A 20194-nucleotide genomic window follows, 5' to 3' on the forward strand; every position below is an offset into this window, starting at 1 on the left:
AATTTTTCATTAGTTAGGCAGTTAGGTTTACAACTACTAATATTATAGTAAGTTATTCAACATGGCGAAACAGCACAACTAGTGGGAAAATTGTATATATATATATTGATTTTACAAAACTTGACATAAAATTATAACGAAACTCAGGTCCAGAATGTAAAGACATAATTTTATTATTAAATCGAGTGATGGGATTGACATCTTTTAACAATTTACATAAATAAATAACATAAGTACATGATATTTTTAAGTTGGCAATCTAGGATGATATTTTAATACGTTAAAATACTTCAATGTTTTACTGTGTTCGTCTATTAACTTGAAATTATTGCTAAAATCAGATTTGGTTTGGTAAATTAAAAAAAATACAATTTAAATTAATTTAGTTTTAAACATCAAAAAACATTGTTGCTTAAGATTATAGACGTGTTTAATAGATACATTTAAAATATAATATTATAATCTCTATCGAATTCACGATATCAATTTGCATTGTTAATTCGTTATTTAAAAGGTAATTAGTTATCTAACCTTTAGTTTAATCGTTGAATCGATTTTTTAGGTTGATTGTGTATTTTATTTTCTTTCGAATAATAATAATTTATTGATAAATACAAAAATCTAAATCAAATAAAGAGCAGAGTTATTCATGTAGCCGACTACGGAGAATTCGGCAATATACCACCACTTTGAAATTTAGAAAATTGTCTACCTAAATTTTGTTTTCCACTATAATTTTTTTTTGAACTAGCCTTGTGCACCGATTCTGCGCTGATCGCCAATAGGTAGGTACATTAATTTATTTTAATTTGTTTTTCTGGTATTGTACCAGCCACAATATATTATTGTTTATTAAAAATGTATTATCATATGAGTTGTGAACCTGACACGTGTAGCGGACTATGGAAGTAATTATGTAATATTACCTACATCTCTGTAATGATTCGCGCAGGTATAACAACGGATAAAATTCAGTCAAATTATAAAATTCATTCCGATCGGTTTATTAAAAAATGGTTAATATTTTTAAAAAAGTTGATAACTCTTCGTCGTTTGAAACTGAGTGAGTATTGGCTACATTTTTCATTATAATTATTGATTTATAACATAATATATAGTTTTTCAAACGCTCAAATATTAACTATAGTATGAAAGCCAAATAGGTACTTTTCCAAAGTACAAATTTATTTCCTATGTCTTTAAATGACATATTACAATATGATCTATTTAGAGAGCTTCTTGTACTATTTTCTTGTAGAATAAATGTTAATACTACTTAACAGTAAATTATAATTTATAATAATAAATGAAAACAGAATTGTAAAATTAATGTATCGATTGCTTCATTTTAACAATAATCTATAATTTCTGATACGCATACAATATACATATAATTTTATAAAATGTGCTTACCATTAAAAAAATAAACTTAATAATAATACAATATATATAACTACCTATACGTTTTATATTTGTGTTCAAAAATCTTTGTGAGTACTAATGATATTTTATTTAGTAAGTTTAAATAAATATTGCACTCGCTTCTATATCGAGTGTTTTTTTTAACTTTATTTTTTAATGATCAAGTTTTAGAGATTAAAATATAAAAACCTTATATTTTCTATGAGTTTTAAGCATCAGTTTTTTTTAAACTTTAAGGTGTCACTATAGTAAACACATGTAAGTTAAGTTTTTCATGTTTTACAGTTCGTACCTCTGATTACATATAAATTTAATATTTTAATCATATATTTGAAAAACACAAATTATGTAATCTGATAGGTAGATTATCTGCCTCATATATGAGCTATTTAGATTTTTGTTTCATATTGATAAATTATATAATTACGATCAATCAAATTATATTTATTTAAACTTATTCTAGATAAATGTTTTTATTGCATATGGCATATGGTATACCTATTGGTGTACAGATTGTGGGAAAAAATAAAAACGAATAAATAATATCCAACAAACAATAGTAAAATAATTGTATAACCCACGGTAATAATAATAATAATTACAATAATAATCGTTTATGATAAAATAATATCGATTATGCGTCAAGTCTCAGTACTATAAACGGATGGTTTGATACGAAGTCAATCTTCCACTTACTGATCGGCTTTATGCTATATTCCTCCACCAGTTATTCTTTCCTGGCATTTATCAAAAATATGATTGATAGTTTTGACCCATTTGCAGTTGCAAAGAGATAAGTCCAGTATTCCACATTTATGCATCAAATAATTTCACTAAACTTGTTCTATTCTTAATCAGTTGATAACACTCCAAATAAGCACATTGGTATTCAAAACCTGCTACTAATTGGGTTGAATATTCTGACTAATGATGTATTGCATAATTCGAATACGTAATTTCGTTGAATTTAAATTTGTAACAACAATATAAATATAATTATAAAATGCTATCAAATATTTCGATATTAGTTACCCAGAAAATAATGGTAAAAAGTCAGAACCTCTGAAAGGTCAGAGGCTATACAAATATAGAATTTGACTGATCGTATATTAATTATTAATTTTTTTTCACCTTGCTTGTACTATTACAACACAAAGAAATGTATGCCCCTCAAAATTCAATAAATTCTGCAGATTAGCGATATTATACCATTTATAACTAGTACCTATTTGGCTACTTATAACATAATTTAAATACATGACTTCAAAGTCAAAATTATAATTAATAATAATTAATATGATCAATGAATTAGTATCGGATTACATAATATCATATGTGGTGTATGAATACTATCATTTTCAAAATATATCGAATGCAATCCTAACTCACCGATATGATTAAAATTTCGTATTAAATATTTTATATTTTAATATGAAGATTTTTAAAAACATCCCGTTGTTTGTATTAGTTTCACTTTTATTATTTTTTAATTTCCAAATTGAATAGAGTTTAAGACTTTAGTAGTCACTTATAATAGTCTTATACCATTCTATATTAATAATTATAACTTGCCTAACCATTATAAAAAGTTCCATGAAATGGAAAAAAAGTTGCTTTAACAACAACAGTAATAATTAATAACTAATAATTATCTAATTGTTTTTAATAATATGAGTGATTATGTAATATAAATTGATAGCAGAAATATTTATGTTCTAGTCCATTACTAGGATCCAAGGCAAAAATACAACCATTTTGGAAGAAACCATGGTTTACTCTTTTTATAGTAATACTAATAATCGTTGTTACTTCAACTATTATTTTATACGTATTTTACCATAAAAATGGTTCACCGAACGATATCCATTATGCTGAGTCGGAGGCAAATACCGTTAAATTTAATGCGGCAACGTTATCGTATAATCCTGTAAATGCCGCATCCAAATCTCATCCAACTTCTAGGGTGTCAAGCATAGCAACAACTAATGGTGATTACTTTAAAAAATGTGCCCCTTTCGTTACCTGTAACCCAGACGATAAATACAGGACATTCAATGGGTCGTGCAACAATTTGCAGAACCCTAACTGGGGTGCTGCACTAACGCCATTTTACAGGCTGATAAACGCTGATTTCAATGACGGTAATAAACAATAATAATAATAATAATAATAATAATAATAATAATAAAGAATATAAACTCATAATATTTAAAAAAAATGCATTTGGTATTTACCTATTTAATTTACTAAAAACATAATATAAATATCCATTTTTCTGATTAAAAATGTCAACACTCATTATAACATTTACAAAAATTTAGATATTATTAATTTATATCCAAAGTACCTACCTAAACATTCTTACATTTTCTGAGCACTATATTAAAGTATTAATTAATTTATTACCTATTCACTTTTAATTTTATTCTATAATTTTTAACTGTACTTTCTTACCTATTTAATTCGATGTTATATGAAAGAAAAAAAATATATTCTATAATGTAAAAAAAAAACCCAAGTAACACACTATTAACGGCCAATGACCAATGCAGTCGAGGCCTTGTATATAATATAATAATAATAAAATATAAATAAATACTAAGTTTTAAACTTTTATTTTGTTGAATTTATTCAGGTAATAATACGCTTAGAGTTCAATTAGATGGAAGACCATTGCCTAGTGCTAGACTAGTAGGCGTGAAATTATTTTATATGAGAGACATTCGCAACTACGATCATGAAAATAATGAGTTATTAGTTCCGTGGGGACAGTTTTTGACACACGATATATCGTTCTATCCTGATGATATTCGTAATGCCACTACTCCAGGTAGTAATTAATTTACTAAAATTATTTATGATTTATAGAGACATAAATAGATAATAGAGGCTGGATGCAGATGCAAATATTTTTTTATAATACACTTACATAGCAAACCTAACTACTGTTGTAAAATTGTATAAAAATATAGGAATTAAGAATTCAATAATTACCAGCCTTTTAAATTTTAATACATATTATATCTAAATTTATATGTTTGTAATTTAAGCTGATCTGGACCACTGTTATGACAAAGATAAGACCAAAATACCATTTGAATGTGAAACCGCTATACCGATAGCAGCAGATGACCCAGTGTATGCCCAATATAATGTAACACTGTTTAAATTTGTTAGATCTACAACTTCTGTGAATTTTAGCTGCCCTTTAACACCTAGAACTATTGTAAGTATTAAATTAGTTATTTATTCAAATCATTATAAAATATTTAACGAATAAGGGACACTTTTATATCAAAGGTACATAGAGTATAAATTTTAGTATTTGAGTATTTGCTCCCATCATAATTTTGTGTATCATATTTCTTTTTATTTACCTACCTATGTAATAATGTGATAATTGTATATGAAATGATTTTAACCCATGAATAATATAAACGATACAAATTATTTTTAGCTCAACAGAAATACACAATATATAGATGCATCCCATGTATACGGCTCAAACAAAAAGACAGCTGATGGGCTTCGAACATTTGTGAATGGTAAACTTAGGTCACGGATATTAAAAAACGAAGAATATTGTCCGCAGAATCCTAACTCGGAATTTAAAGATGGGCCATTAGGAAAATCTGATGTTCAATTTGCCGCAGGTAATTGAAATTTAAAAATATAATGCAATATAAATCATTAACTTATTAAATCATTTTTTTTACAGGCGATGTCAACGTCAATCAGAATTTGGCTATTGCGTTGTTTCAAAATTTATTTTTAAGATATCACAACCATTTAGCTGAAGAAATACAGACATTAAATCCGTCATGGTCCGACGAAAGAGTTTACCAAGAAACACGTAGAATCGTAGGTGCAATTATACAAGTTATAACCTATGAGCATTTCTTGCCAATTATTCTAGGTAAAAAAAAATTATAATTAAGTTTAAAAATAAATGAAACACCACACTTGAATAATAAATAAAACTATACCTATATTGAATTTTGAAAAATCACATATAACTGCACATAATACTTTCATTGCAAAAAAAAACAAAAGCATACATGTGGTATTTATTATATAATATTTAATAATCACTAAATAAATAATAAAATATTATTGATTTAGATACAGTAATATTAAAAATTCAGTATGTTAAAATATTTTTTTAAATTTTAGGAGATGAATACATGAAAGAGTATGGACTCACTGGACAGACGACCTATGATCCTTCAATTAATTCGGCTTTAGCACAAGAAATGACAAGTGGTGCGTTCCGAGCTGTTCACAACATTATTCCCGCTAAATTCAAGTAAAATTTTTAAACTATGGAATTAAATAGATATCTAGTAACTTATCCTGATAATTAGCTTGATGACTGCAAACTATTCAATTATCGATGAAGTTGAGCCTTCAAGAGTGTTACTGCAGCCGGACTTGCTCATAGGAAATTTTGATAACATGTTACGAGGGTTCTTGGAAACGCCAGGCCGAGCTATACAACCATCCTATAATAATTTGGTAAAATTTTGAAGTATATCGTTTTATTATTATTATTATTATTATTATTATTATTTTTATATAATAATAATAAAAAAATATATATTAATAATTTCAGATTACAAATGTCGTGTTCAAAATACCAAATTTGGATGGATACTCGGGATTTGATTTAATGTCTTATGATATTCAAAGGGGCAGAGATAATGGACTTCCACCATATAACAAAATGAGACACATTTGTGGATTAAAAAAAGCAAACAAATTTAATGACTTATCTGATTTAATTTCTTCAGAGGTAAAATTATTTACTTACATTTCTTAACGGATTTAAAACGATCGATATTATATATTCATTATACTTTGAAATTTGAATAAATATGTTTAATATTCAAATAATTACATTTCATAATCTTTGTCTAAATATTTAACTATTTACGGTTTTACTAATATAATATAAAAATTATGTATTGAATTATATCTTCTATTAGGATATTGAAATTTTGAAGTCGCTATATTCTACTGTGCACGACATAGATTATATTGTTGGTGCCCTCTTGGAAAAACCTAGAAATGGATCAATGGTTGGTCCATCAACTGCATGTGTAATTGGAGACAGTTTCTACAGGTTTAAAGCTGGTGATCGTTTCTTTTATGATATTCTAGGACAACCAGGAAGCTTTACCCCAGGTACAGAAACATAAGCAAACACTGACACACCTTTTACATAAATATTATATAATAAAAATTATTATAACAACAACCAATTGTATTACAATTCATTTTTTGTACTTCCAGAACAAATTAAAAGCTTGAAAAAGATCACTCTTAGTCACGTTATGTGTACATCATCAAACTTGGGTCACATGCAAAAGGAAACATTCAGATTTGTTGACCACAAGTAATGGTTTTTTTTTTCTGAAATATATAATATGATATAATCTGTAATATTAATATGTATTTTAATATTATTAGGTGGATGTCAAGTATTAAGTATAGCTGTAAATCATATAAGCTGGACTTATCACCATGGAAAGAATTTTAATAATAATTGTATTAGACATAAACACTTTTGATATAATTGTACTTTTTTTGGATTTCAACCATTGTACATATAAATAAAAATAATTTAATATCCTTGTTCTTAAAAAATATACCTTGTTCAATAATTCCATCACATATGTTTATACTACATTCATAATGTATACGAGAAATATAATATATAATAGATCTATATAACGGTTTCATGTTTCTTAAATAACTCAGTTTGTGGTTTTAAATTGAATTGGTTATTATTAGCATCCGTTTGATGGAAAAGGGTAACATTGAAAAAAGCGGGTAAGTGAATATCGATCTGCTGTACAGTAGGTTACAAGTGGGTTAATGTATAATGGATTGTATTAAACTTGAATTCAATGATATAACATCATTGTATAAGAAAAACGATTCTGAACAGAGACGGTTTGTCAGTCTGGATATTTTATACTGTTATTATTTATTATAGCTATTAAGTTGAATTAATATTATAATATTATTACTTTTATTCGTTTCTATGGTGATACACAAAGCATTAGAAATTATAATCCTATTTTTAGCGATTTTTCGTAATTTTTCGGTTGTTTTTCCCGTGGAATTAAATAACTATTGATAAAATCGAAAAATGACCTCTTTAAAGTACCATCTTGATCTAATTTGATAAAAGATAAGATACTATATGTTGAAATCGAAGCACTCCTTCTGGTAGAAATGTTGTATACAAGATAAAACAAATAACACCATTGTAATACCACTAGCTTCCTCGCTCCGCTAAGAAACTAAAAAATTTAAACGGTGAGTTGTGGACGGGTGGTGATGAAAGGGATCACCCCATGACCTTTTTTTCGATGTTTAAGAGCTGATAAACATAAATGATATCGTTAATGATCAAATAGAGCATGTTAAAAATCAACCATACCCTCCCTCCCATGTAAAAATCATTTGCGGTCACTGTGTATTACGTAAGCCGAACATATTAGAATCTTTTAATGAATTCTGTAGTTTATAATTGCCTTATTATTTAAATATATGATAAGAATAATATACTACATACAGGTACTATATATTATGTGAGTTAGTTCTCAATATCATAGTCTTGAGCAGTAAATAATTTTTCCTAACATGAAGTAATCCACGGCGTTATAAATAGGTAATAACAGATACATTATACAACAATGACAAAACTTATAATTTTTAATGCTCAATAGACAATTTTTTTAATTTATACAAATTTACATATTGAATAACCATGAAGGATGGTTTTAGTAATTTTGTTGTAATTTTATAATAATAATTCGACTAACCGGCTACCATAATAATAATAAGTAATAACAATTATAGGGAGGTATAAACATAATAATATACAATGTCCACATTGACAAACCGTCTCCGTTCAGAATCGTTTTTCGTATACAATGGTATTATATTATTGAATTCAAATTTAATACCATCCATTATACAGTGACCCACTTATAACGTACTGTACAGCAGAGCGACATCCTCTAACCCACCTTTTTAGAATTTATATTTATTTATTTTTAATTTAATTTTTTTTTTTTGTATGCTCTGGGGGCACAATTTAGTGATAAAAATATGCACTTTGGTCGATGTTCATATACCTAAATACGTAAGCTAGTTTTTATATTTTATTTTATCATTTTGGTTATAATGACAATCGGTATTTGGTTGTTATGACTATTTCGACCCTTGAATGTTATTGTAAACGGTGTCGACTGTATATTTAATATTTATATGATTACAACTTGAACTGTGGTATACGTGCCAGTATCTATTGATGAGTTATGTGATTCTGTACAATAATTGGGAATTCGTCTGTGGTTGCTCTGATTTTACATATGTTTAATGGGAAATTGATGCATTGCTTGGATTTATCGATTGCCATTTTTCCGTTCTCGATATGCAACAATTTATTGTCATGCAATAAATGTTCAGCGAATGCATCATATTATATAATTGTACGCAAGTATTGGTCTTCGCCCTTCAGAGTATTTTTCTGCACGTGTTGGCATTTTACACGTTTAGTGCAAATTTAATGCCCGAATTTGTATTCATTGCACGCAACTACGCAAGTGATGTACTAACTTCACTTGTCAGATCAAGGATTTCAATGGTTTTAAATATTTTCCTGAAAACGCAGACCATTCTGAAAAAAAACCATACGTAAAACTGTAGCCTAGTTTTTTAGTTTATACCGGACAAAAGAAAAAATGTTTTAATATTATGATATATATTATGTAGATACAGTAAGTTATATTCATTAACAACTATTTTATTATCTTAACCATTTAAATAAACAAAAAATATTTACGTGAGTTTAAACAAAATTCATGTGTGAGATAACCTTTTTAGCGACCTATATGGGTTGAAAAACGAAACTACAATCATTCCTCGAGTCTCAAGAAATCTATAGATATAGCTTTTATTGAAGATAGACCGCCTAGAAATACCCATAATAAGATATATGAGTGAAACAAATTAATATTTTGTAATTCCCGAGTTTTTAAGATCTTAAACATGCTCTAAAAATATACTAAATGCTAAAATAAGCCCTAAAAATGCAAAAATACCATAATATGCAAAAATATGCAAAATAAAGTTTTGTATACAGCATCGTTAGGTTATAAAACAAATTTTGGTATAAATTAGCTATTTTTTTTTTGACCAACCGATAAACATATGCAAATGCATACAAGTATTGGCCCTATTAATTATATATGAATGTACTTATTATTTTGTATTATAATATTTTTTTACTTAAATTGTCATGAAAACAAAATTCTATATTATTCCGATATTTTTGTACCAACGACATATTTACTTTTGCGATATTTTAACCGCGATAATATTGCCGCAATATTTTTACCGTGACAATATTGCCGCGATATTTTGACGTGTATCCATATGTAACTCTAAATAAAATATTAATCTACTAAAAAATATTTGATTTAATATTTTAAAATACGATTTGTGGTAAAAACAAATATAGACTATGCCTGTCTAATAAAAAAAAACCTGATATACATATTTACAAGATCTAAAAAGTTTTTTTTGCGAATAAATAATATATTATTTGAAAATCAATGCAAATAAAATATACTTATAAAGGTACTTATAAAGTTATAAAGAAATTTATAAATATTTTTATGTATTGTTATAAATACATTTTTTTTTTGTACACAAAAATTAGTGACGACGAGGTGCATAATATTAATAATTATTAAATACTGAGAATTACGTACATTGTATGAACATTGCCCAGTGCCTGGTATAATTACAACGGTAGGATACAATATACTCATTTATTATGTAAGGTGTTCCTATCAAGTAACTATAATACATTTGTTATCCGGAGCATTAAAAAATAAAAAATCTAATTAGAAATTAGGTATATAAGTTTTAGTTGGTACATTGCACAAAGTACTTAATTGTAAGGACAGAATAAACAAGATTTTTCTAGCTATAAAAAAAATAGTCTTAGATGAAATGGTCAAGTTTCGTGTTCCAGCACCTGAGAATTAAAAAAATAATAATTATTAATAACGTCCATGAACACCCGATAGATTTATAACTCATTAATACCTTTATTTATTATGTAATAAGTAAATTGAATGCCTATATTTATTATGTAATAGGTACATTTTGTTTGTTTGTAGTTGTTCTAATTATTAAACGTGTACGTTTTAAGCATTATTAAATCAATTGCAATTGATGTAACTTACACGATCTATAATTATTTTATCTTATTAATAACATAACAGATAAGTATAGTAATATATATACGTTTCATTTCTAAATAGATAATATCAATTTAACCAATAAATTACAAGGATAAAATAGTTTAATCTAAACCGTTCAATGAGTTGTGTATATTAACTTTTCGAAAGATGTTCAAAACCGAACTGTTTTATACACTTTTGACTTTTTAATTTCGTTTAATTTGGTAAATATTTGATTAATCCTTTTGTTTTTATTTCTTGAATTATCTATGTGAATTTATCAGTTTTTAGTAATTTTGCATAACCGTCGTTTTGTTAACGTGACAGGATAAATCCCTATAAAATGTACTCATCATCTCAGCGTTATGAAACCCAGTAATTATTAAAATACAAATATTTAAATTTATTTTACAATGTACATAATATTAATTATTATTAATACTAATGTTAATTATTATGTATACATAGTACAAACACATAAATTATATCAATGCTTAATTAAATTGAAATATTTATTTATTACAAAATGATAATTATTCTCGTTTTAGACCATTGTTAAATCAAAGGAGGTCGAAATTAAAGTGGAACCAAAAACTGCTTAAGTGGCCTTTTAATGGTATTTTATATGGATTATTATTACTTGGCGCTATTTATCTTTTATACGTTTTCATTAAGTATGAAATACAACCAGAAACCAGTTACACCACTAAGGTAACTTAATTATTATGACCATACATTTTGAAATAGAAAATATTATGTTACACAATTTACTTAATAATCTTGTATAGAACTAAATGTTTAAATATTTTATAATACTACGACATTTTGTAGTGTATACTATACCTACTGATAAACAATACTAAATACTCTATACTAATAAACCTATGACCACAATTTAAAATACGTCTTGTTCATAAAAAAAAGCACATTTAAAAACTATACATTTGAAAATACAAATTTATTTTTATGTGCGCAGACTTTTTTTAACAGCAATAAGTCTATACGATTTCTGGATTTATTATAATTAAAACATTCTTTAACAAAAAAATACGTGTCTACTCTTGGGTGTAAATTTATCTTAATATGTTTGACTGTTGTAATTTTGGTATAATTCATTAACCATTTACTACTGGGAAATTTCCAGAGTTGGGCCGAGCTCATCACTTGAAGACGACAAGACAGACGACGTTACAACATTCTTTAACCAGTTTAACGTTCATGGTAAAGTGAATGTAACTAAATACATTGACTTTAAAATAGTTTACTCACGTACGTTAATATTTTAATATACTTTGAAGTATTAACAATCGTATACATATACCTTACACACATATTATAAAAAAGAATTTTAAAACTTACAATATTCAATCCAGATATTAATTAATGAGATTCTCAATCAATATTAGAATTTTCAAATGAAACATATTGAATACAAATACATATTATATAATGTAATACAACTGCCCACTATCTATATTAATGTTTACCTATAAATGTGTAAAAAATATCATATACGTTCATAATTTTTAAAATAATGAATGACTTAAGTACGTTAAAAAAAATCATTTGAGTTTTCCAAGTAAATAAATAAAAATAAAATATTTTCTAAAATTGTATTTAGTTTCGTTTCTATAATTATTACATAGTTCATATATTATTATAGACGAGAAATTCTCTACATATTTTAAGTATTGCAACCACAAATGATGATTACTTAAAGCAATGTGCTCCTCAAGTGAAATGTAATCCAACCGCTAAATACAGAAGGATAAATGGATCGTGTAATAATTTGGAAATACCTACGTGGGGTGCAAAAGATACACCATTTCTTCGTTTGCTTAACGCTAATTTCAGTGATGGTAATACCATTATACAAGTATTAATAGTAGTATACAAATGATAAATAGGTATTGTTATTGTGTCCATATAATATGGTAAAAATATAATATAGCTTATATCCATAATAATAATTTTAATATATTATTCTTAATTTGTTTTTTCTATTTTTATGTATTGGATTTTTTATTATATATAATATCCATTATTAATAAAAAATCCTAATTAAAATTAAGAGGACGTGATACCCGCACGTGCTGTCTCCGTCTTACAAGTGCGTAACATAGCAAATTATACGCAAAGCAGAACACGTGTGTAAATATGTACAATTGTAAACATGAGTACTTTAAAATGCAAAAACAATTTACAATTTTAAAATACTCATAGCTCGCTTAAAAATTTAAATATAATAAAAAGCCCATGAGTTGTCTAGATAATAATCTATTACCTTTAGATTTTATAAGAGGTCAATTCACTCTAATTCTTAAGCTAACGAAGCAACTACGTGTTCTGCTTTGATTATAATTTGCTATGTTATGCACTTGTAAGACGGAGACAACATATGCGGGTATCACGTCCTCTTAAGGGGATCGCAGCACACGTATTTTTCATACGTTGTAGACCAAAAAGCGTCGGTAAATTACATACTTTGGAATATCTAATTTTAATTTTTTGTACATGTATAAACTCTTTGACAAAATGTCTAGGACTTTCTAGGACTTTTAATTTTCAATTTTAAAGGACCTTAAAATAAAGATTTTTTTAAAAAATCCCATGAAATAATTGCATTACGTTTGTATTTATCTTGAGTACATCCAATTTTAAATCAAAGAAAGTGAATCCTAAAAAGTTTCGTAGTCTAGAAGCTTATAAATTCAACCTTTTTTTCGAACATCAGGATGTATGTTTAATTTACTACCGCTTTTAGAAGTTTTTATAGTTATGCAAACAAGAATATATTTCATTTTCGAAAATGATTGACATATTATTGTGCGTGCGCCTGTGAGAGTTGCATCCGTTGGCGGTTGTCCAACGCGGCATTACAGCGATACTTGGAAACACACACTTATGTTCATATACTACTCACACATAGTCATAGCCCAAATGTTCATGTCATGTAAATTGCCTAAATATTACTCATTGATACATTGAATATGAAACAATTATAGATAACCACTACATTTATTAAAAAAAAGTACCTATATAATTCTAAATTAAAAAAATTAGACATATTTTAATGGAATCAACATCATCTTTCTGTGTGAAAATATTGATTAAAAATCTTACAAAAGCTAATGTATTAAGATATTTAATACAAAAATATTTTTTTTAATAATAGATAGCTTAGGTAATAAGATAATAATAATAGTAGTAACTTGTGATCACTCAAATATGATATTAAAATGTCTATTTTAAGATTTCAAAATTTAAATTTAAGTTATAATATTTTGAAAATTCAATGTTGATTAGGTTTGAAACTATAATTATATTTTAAGGTTTTTATAAACTTCGAATACAAACAAATGGAAGTGCATTACCTAGTCCAAGAGTGGTCAACATCAAACTCTTTTTGAATCAAGAAATTTATCGAGTTGATGAAAATAATGTACTTTTATTGCCATTTGGACAGTTGATAGCTCATGACGTATCAGGTCTATTTCTAGACATTCCAAAAAGCGACAATGGTACGTAATAACATAAATCGTTAAATTTTGATATTAGTATCAAATATCTAAATTGTATTTTAAAAAGTACTAGTTGTATTTTATTTAAATTTGTTTTCGAGTGCAGGTGGAGTGGTAGATGGTTGCGTCGACGAAAATGCAAGAAAAACATTTACACAGTGTCAAATGGTGGTCGAAAACCCACCTGACGACCCTGTTTATAGTAAGCATAACATATTTTGCATGGGGTTATTCCGTTCATTAACGTCGAGGAATTACAGCTGTCCGTTATACCCCACAACGTTTGTAAGTAAATTGTTATCGTTTTTTATATACGTTGATAATGGTCATACTTGAAATTTCAGATTAACAATAATACTCATTTCATTGACGCATCTGAAGTGTATGGGTCGGATGAAAATTATGCACTGCATCTCAGAATGATGGAAGGCGGAAGACTTAATTTCTCAACAAGCGACAATGGGCAAATGTTCTGTCCATTCTTGGCCAATAAAAATTTGGACCTCACTGTACATAAAAAAACCGACACTGAATATGACACAGGTTAATACAAACTATACATCAAATAGGCTATATTATTATAAGTCGGGCATAGATATATATAAATTATTAATTATTCCATGAGGTTGTGTATAATGTATTCACTTTTCGTCAGGAGATATTAATATTCTTTTATTTATGATTATTATGAGTATCGATTAAAATTCTCATTTAAGTATTATAAAACATGGTGTTCTGTTTTTTTTTAATTTCACGAGTGGTCATCGCCAATTTGAGAAAAAAAATACCCGAAGAACTGGTTTTTAAGTTTTAAGGGGATTTGATACCGTGATTTTCTGTTTTTGTCTAACACACGCGCGGCATAGTATTTTAGACGAGTTTTTTGCCAAACATTCCAATCGGTTTATTGAAGCGAAAAGATTTCTAAAAACAGATTTGAATTTTTCTTCAAGTCTACTTGAAATCAACTTTCCCACATTTTTGATTTTTTGATTTTAACTTCTCCAAAAATTGAAATACCAGAATTTTTAAATATTCTTTTTGAATATGACATTTTTAAAAATTTGGGGGATAATATCAAAAATGTGGGAAAGTCGATTTTAAGTAGATTTGACGAGAAATTCAAATCTATTTTCAGAATTCTTATCGCTTCATTAGATGAATTAGTATGTTTGGCAAAAAACATGACGTCTAAAATATTATGTTGCGCGTAGGTTAGTCAAAAACAGGAAACCACGGAATCGAATCCCCTTAATACTTATAATGTTATGTCTGCAACTGAACCGTATTATTTTATTATTATATTTAAAATATTTAATCTAAAACATACAACTTTTTAATAAACAATATCACAATAACAAATAATTTTTAAAATTTGTTATTTTTTAAATTAATATATAGATTCTGTTCACAGGTGATCCGGATAATGGAAATCAAAATTTAGGAATAACTGCGATGCAGACATTATACTTAAGGTATCATAATTATATCGCTTTTAAACTATCAACTATAAATCCTTATTGGTCAGATGAAATACTTTATCAAGAATCTCGCAGAATAGTCATTGCAACTATTCAACGTATCGTCTATAAAGATTTCTTACCTATAATAATTGGTATGCATAATATTAACAACAAAAATAGTTAATAAATAATAATATTAACAGCATAGCTGTTGTAATTTAAAAATATTCAAATATTATGCTGTTGTGTATTTTCATTTTAAACAGGAGAAGATTTTCAAGAAATATATGGATTAAATGAAGTAAATATTTATGACCCTACCATAAATCCATCTACGTCTCAAGAATTTTCAACAGCTGCTCTCCGAATTCTTCATTCGATTATACCTGTTCAATTCAAGTATGTAATAAATAAACATTATTCCATTTTGTGCATATTATTATCAATTCTTTTATAATAGTTCATAATTAATTTTCTCAACATGTGATTTTAGAAATATTTTTTTGAGTCAAATTGTAGTCATTTTTTAATACTAAAAAAAAAAAACAAAAATATTTAAATTTAAATTTTTTTAAGTTTTCCACTTTTTTAAATGAAAGCATACATTTTTATTTTTATATTTTGAAGCTGAATTATTAACTGAGAATTTTAATTTATAAAAATCGAATTTCTAATAAAAAAGTTTTATAAGTAGCTATATAATATATATACATGACGTCATTAAAGTTTAAAGTTTAAATGAGTCAAGTAGTAGATATTCAACATTTAAGCCTTAAGGTACATTTTCTCCACTCTATTTGGATCATTTAAACTTTAACACGTCTTTAAACTAATTAATTACTTGTTTGAAAATTCCAGAAACATATTCTACTTCAGAAAAACTTAAAAATTATAACTATATAAAATATCATCATTGATGTTTTCTTTTGACTTCGAACCATCCAAAATTAATATTTCCAACATCTGAAGACTTGTTATTATAAAATTAATCACACTTTTTAGTATAGATACTAAACGTAAAATAATAAATTAATATTGCATTGTTGGTATTAGTTTTATAAATAAGGATTATAAAACAGAATATTCAATTAACATTACGGATTGGATGAGAGAATCAAACTTGTTACCTTTACAAAATAATTTTGATAAATTACTCAAAGGATTTTTGGAGACACCTGGTCGATTGGTTCAGCCTTCGTACAACTTTTACGTGATTATACTATTTCACAATTCTCCATATATTATATTGTTTTGTATACAACATTCAAATATATTTGCATTTTAATTTTATAGATATCCAACTTCATGCTCGCTAAATTTAACGAACCTCCATATACAGGACGTGATTTACTGACGATTGATATTGTTAGGGGTCGTGATGTGGGTTTACAACCATACAATTACGTCAGACATTTATGCGGACTTCCGTTTGCAAATGATTTTGAAGACTTAGTAGATCTGATTCATATAAAAGTATAGTTAATCATAAAATGGGTATAATTTAAAATATAAATATACAAATTATTATAGTTCTATTTTATTTTAGGATATAATGAAACTAAAAGAACTTTATAACTCAGTCAATGACGTTGACTTAATGGTAGGTCTTTTGTTGGAAAAACATAGTGACGGTGCAATTGTGGGTCCTACTGCACGATGTATAATTGCCGATGGTTTTTATCGATATAAAGCTGGAGATCGATTTTTCTACGATGTACAAGGACAACCCAGCAGTTTTACTGACGGTAAATAAATCAAATACTCCGAGTACAATATATACATTTTGCCAAATATTTATATACATAGTATGTCTTGTCGTACGCAGTTTTTGAATCATCGTGGATCGAAAAATTATTTTGGTTAAAGAATAATTACAGGCAACTGGTTTTATTATTGTAAATATGACTTTAAAGTATACACGGCTCTTTTTCGCAAAAAATGCTCGTATTTTTCATCAAGTCTACCTAATTCATTTTTTTAATACTGTGTTAAAATTTAATAGTACATTTAATTGAAATAATTGTCATAGTTATACCTATTTAAGATAAATAATCATTAATTTTATTGATGTACTAACCAAAAAATATCAACTTGGTTTAAATGATATTACTATACGTTGTACTAGATTCCTCTACTATAAATTGACAAACACAAAGCGTTATTGAATTAATACAACACCCTATCGACTTAAATCATTAAAAAAAAAAAGTTTACTTTGTCGGTTGATACTAAAAATTGTTTTATAATTATATTACAAAATGATACTTAAAACCAAAAACCAGTCGCTCCTTGAATATTTTTTATTGTTATATTTTAAAAATTCGTTGCTTGATACATGACAAATAAAATACTGCATCACGACGTAATACTAATAGCTAGACATTTTTTATTTAGTAGTATGATTATATATTATAGTGGTGTAAATATGTATAATATATGTCATATGTTCTTATAACTCTTATAACTACCTATATGTATAACATTAAAATATAAAAACTAAATACTGCACAAAAGAAATCTATACATATAAAATCCAAATACCACTGACTCACTCATCGCTGTAACTCAAAAACTACACAACGTACGAACTTGAAATTTGGAATAGAGGTTCTTCTCATATTTTAACCGTACAATAAGAAATAATTTTCAAAAATGTTGCGTTTTAGTGGAGTTATAATTATTCACCACCAATACGTATACTTTTTGTCCGAAGGTCAACAATAAGAATTGTTCCGAGAAGTTTATCGATAAAAATAATCTCACGCATCGCGCATTGGTACACCAATACTCCAATTATATTTTAAACGATAAAATAACTCCCTAAAATATATTAATTTATAAATATTAAATACTCCTAAAAATCCGGGATGATCAACTATGACTTCAACACTATTTTAGGTACACTGTATACAATTTTTTTTTCAACTACATATAAAGCTGTACTAATATATGGGCTATATTTTATCTTCCATCTCGCTGTGTCCGCAATATACCGCAGATAGATTGCCTACCCGACAATTTACTGTTCGCATAACTATAAGTGAAACTCAAGGGCAACACCACGCGGGATGGCTAAAAATTAAAATATGATATGATTTTTCAAATTTTGCTTCCATACCTATGCAGAACAAATTACACCCAAAAGGAGTTAATTAATCACAGTTTTTTTACGGGCAATGCCGGGTTATTCAGCTAGCAAGATTATATGTAATAAATCAATCAAATATTTTCTAGGTCAATTAAATATGATTCAGAAAATCACTTTTGGCCATGTTATTTGTGCTACTTCAAATGTGGACCACGTACAGAATGACATTTTTAAAATAGTCAACCACAAGTAAATATAACATATATAAACATATTATATTGTTGTTTTTCATTGTTATTAAATAACAAAATATGAAATGTATTTTAGTTTATTTCCAACAAGCAAACTGAAATGTGACGAGTATGATTTGGATTTTAAAGAATGGGAAGAATTAAACGACCAAATAGAGTTGTGAATAAATCAAGATAAATGTTTACTGCCTATAAAATATATTATTCATAAGACTATTAGACTTTTTTTTTATTAAATCCTCGTTTTCAAAATTACATTAAACTATATTAGAGTGGTAATTTTCTCTAAATTATAATACTATATAGGTATGAATTGAGTTTGAGAAGATATAAATTATAAGGATGTCAACTAAATTAATGTCTGAACAACATTTTATAAAACGTTTAACGTATATTCAATATTGGTATTTGATAATCGATTTAATATATTTATATTCTGGTCAAAACCATCATCATAATAATATGTATTCATTATTGAAATATACTGACATAATAGTTTAATTGAATATTTACGCGATACGAATTGTGTAAAATGTAAATTATAATATTATATTAGATATTATTAGGGCTGAGGACTTCTATTAATTATAAACTTGGAATTATGTATGCACTTATGAACTAAAAAACCAGCAAATATGCACTTAAAATATGCTTTAAAAAGATAGTATAAAATATAAAAAGATATTTTGTTTAGGTATTTACTTTATAAAAACTTGAAACATTTATAATTAGCTATTAACACTCCCTGCTACATGCACTGTAGTACCTATCGATATGCTGTGATTAGTGTGGTACCTACTAGTATATTTTTAAATATTCAATTTTCCAAATGTAGGTACCTATATATGCGTAATATAATATATGCTCTTAATTTGTCAAAGACCAACACTTAAAGTTTTTCAACATTTTTCAAAATTTTTTTTCTTATTTGTACTAATTAACTTTATTAGATCGAAAACTGGCGAAATATGTTCATATTTTTTCTAATATGTTCAAACATACATTTATGCGCAATGACGACAAAATATGTAAAAATAAACAAAATAAAATTTTTAGTGTACCTTACTGGTATTATGAAACATATTTATACATCACTCACATTATTCTGCGACATTTCTAGACAAATATGAAAAAACTAGAAGTCCTTAGGCCTACATATTATTATTATCGAATATGTATATTT

At 26.6% G+C, this 20194-nt stretch overlaps 2 protein-coding genes across 6 annotated transcripts in view; both read left to right on the forward strand.

Annotated features, from left to right (window-relative positions):
• Positions 1-7152, forward strand: part of LOC100159021 (peroxidase) — a 10070-nt gene extending 2918 nt beyond the window's left edge. For 2 of the 4 annotated variants that reach the window (XM_016804910.2, XM_003244932.4), the window contains 11 exons: positions 3142-3563; positions 4058-4252; positions 4473-4648; positions 4880-5075; positions 5141-5338; positions 5596-5728; positions 5787-5937; positions 6035-6214; positions 6408-6606; positions 6715-6817; positions 6892-7152. In XM_016804910.2, the coding sequence (XP_016660399.1) occupies positions 3142-3563; positions 4058-4252; positions 4473-4648; positions 4880-5075; positions 5141-5338; positions 5596-5728; positions 5787-5937; positions 6035-6214; positions 6408-6606; positions 6715-6817; positions 6892-6961 (2023 nt within the window). In that variant the 3' untranslated portion in view covers positions 6962-7152. Of the gene's footprint in view, positions 1-636; positions 786-900; positions 1064-3141; positions 3564-4057; positions 4253-4472; positions 4649-4879; positions 5076-5140; positions 5339-5595; positions 5729-5786; positions 5938-6034; positions 6215-6407; positions 6607-6714; positions 6818-6891 lie in introns of those variants that run through there. The other 2 variants (XM_016804909.2, XM_001944431.5) reach the window with 2 other exon arrangements.
• A 3522-nt stretch (positions 7153-10674) lies between these two features.
• Positions 10675-19227, forward strand: LOC100167921 (chorion peroxidase). Of its 2 annotated transcripts, XM_008185510.3 has the most exons (14): positions 10759-10912; positions 10973-11063; positions 11237-11399; positions 12352-12547; positions 14021-14209; positions 14316-14494; positions 14554-14752; positions 15624-15824; positions 15939-16071; positions 16726-16882; positions 16966-17145; positions 17219-17417; positions 18907-19009; positions 19088-19227. In XM_008185510.3, exons 2-14 carry the CDS (start codon positions 11032-11034, stop codon positions 19173-19175), a joined length of 2019 nt encoding a protein of 672 aa, XP_008183732.1. In that variant the 5' UTR covers positions 10759-10912; positions 10973-11031; the 3' UTR covers positions 19176-19227. The 2 variants fall into 2 exon arrangements, with proteins under 2 accessions (XP_001944512.2, XP_008183732.1); XM_001944477.3 differs by having other exon boundaries at positions 10675-11063.
• Positions 19228-20194: the final 967 nt, after the last annotated feature.

Source organism: Acyrthosiphon pisum, chromosome A3, assembly GCF_005508785.2.
Source record: "Acyrthosiphon pisum isolate AL4f chromosome A3, pea_aphid_22Mar2018_4r6ur, whole genome shotgun sequence".
Lineage (NCBI taxonomy): Eukaryota > Metazoa > Arthropoda > Insecta > Hemiptera > Aphididae > Acyrthosiphon > Acyrthosiphon pisum.

Excerpts from the sequence above, each read along its gene's own strand:
- LOC100167921 (XM_001944477.3), top strand. The coding sequence starts at position 11,032 with ATGTACTCATCATCTCAGCGTTATGAAACCCA. Across the intron at positions 14,495-14,553 it reads CGTTATACCCCACAACGTTT|ATTAACAATAATACTCATTT; the intron begins GTAAGTAAATTG and ends TTGAAATTTCAG. Across the intron at positions 16,883-16,965 it reads AGCCTTCGTACAACTTTTAC|ATATCCAACTTCATGCTCGC; the intron begins GTGATTATACTA and ends TTAATTTTATAG.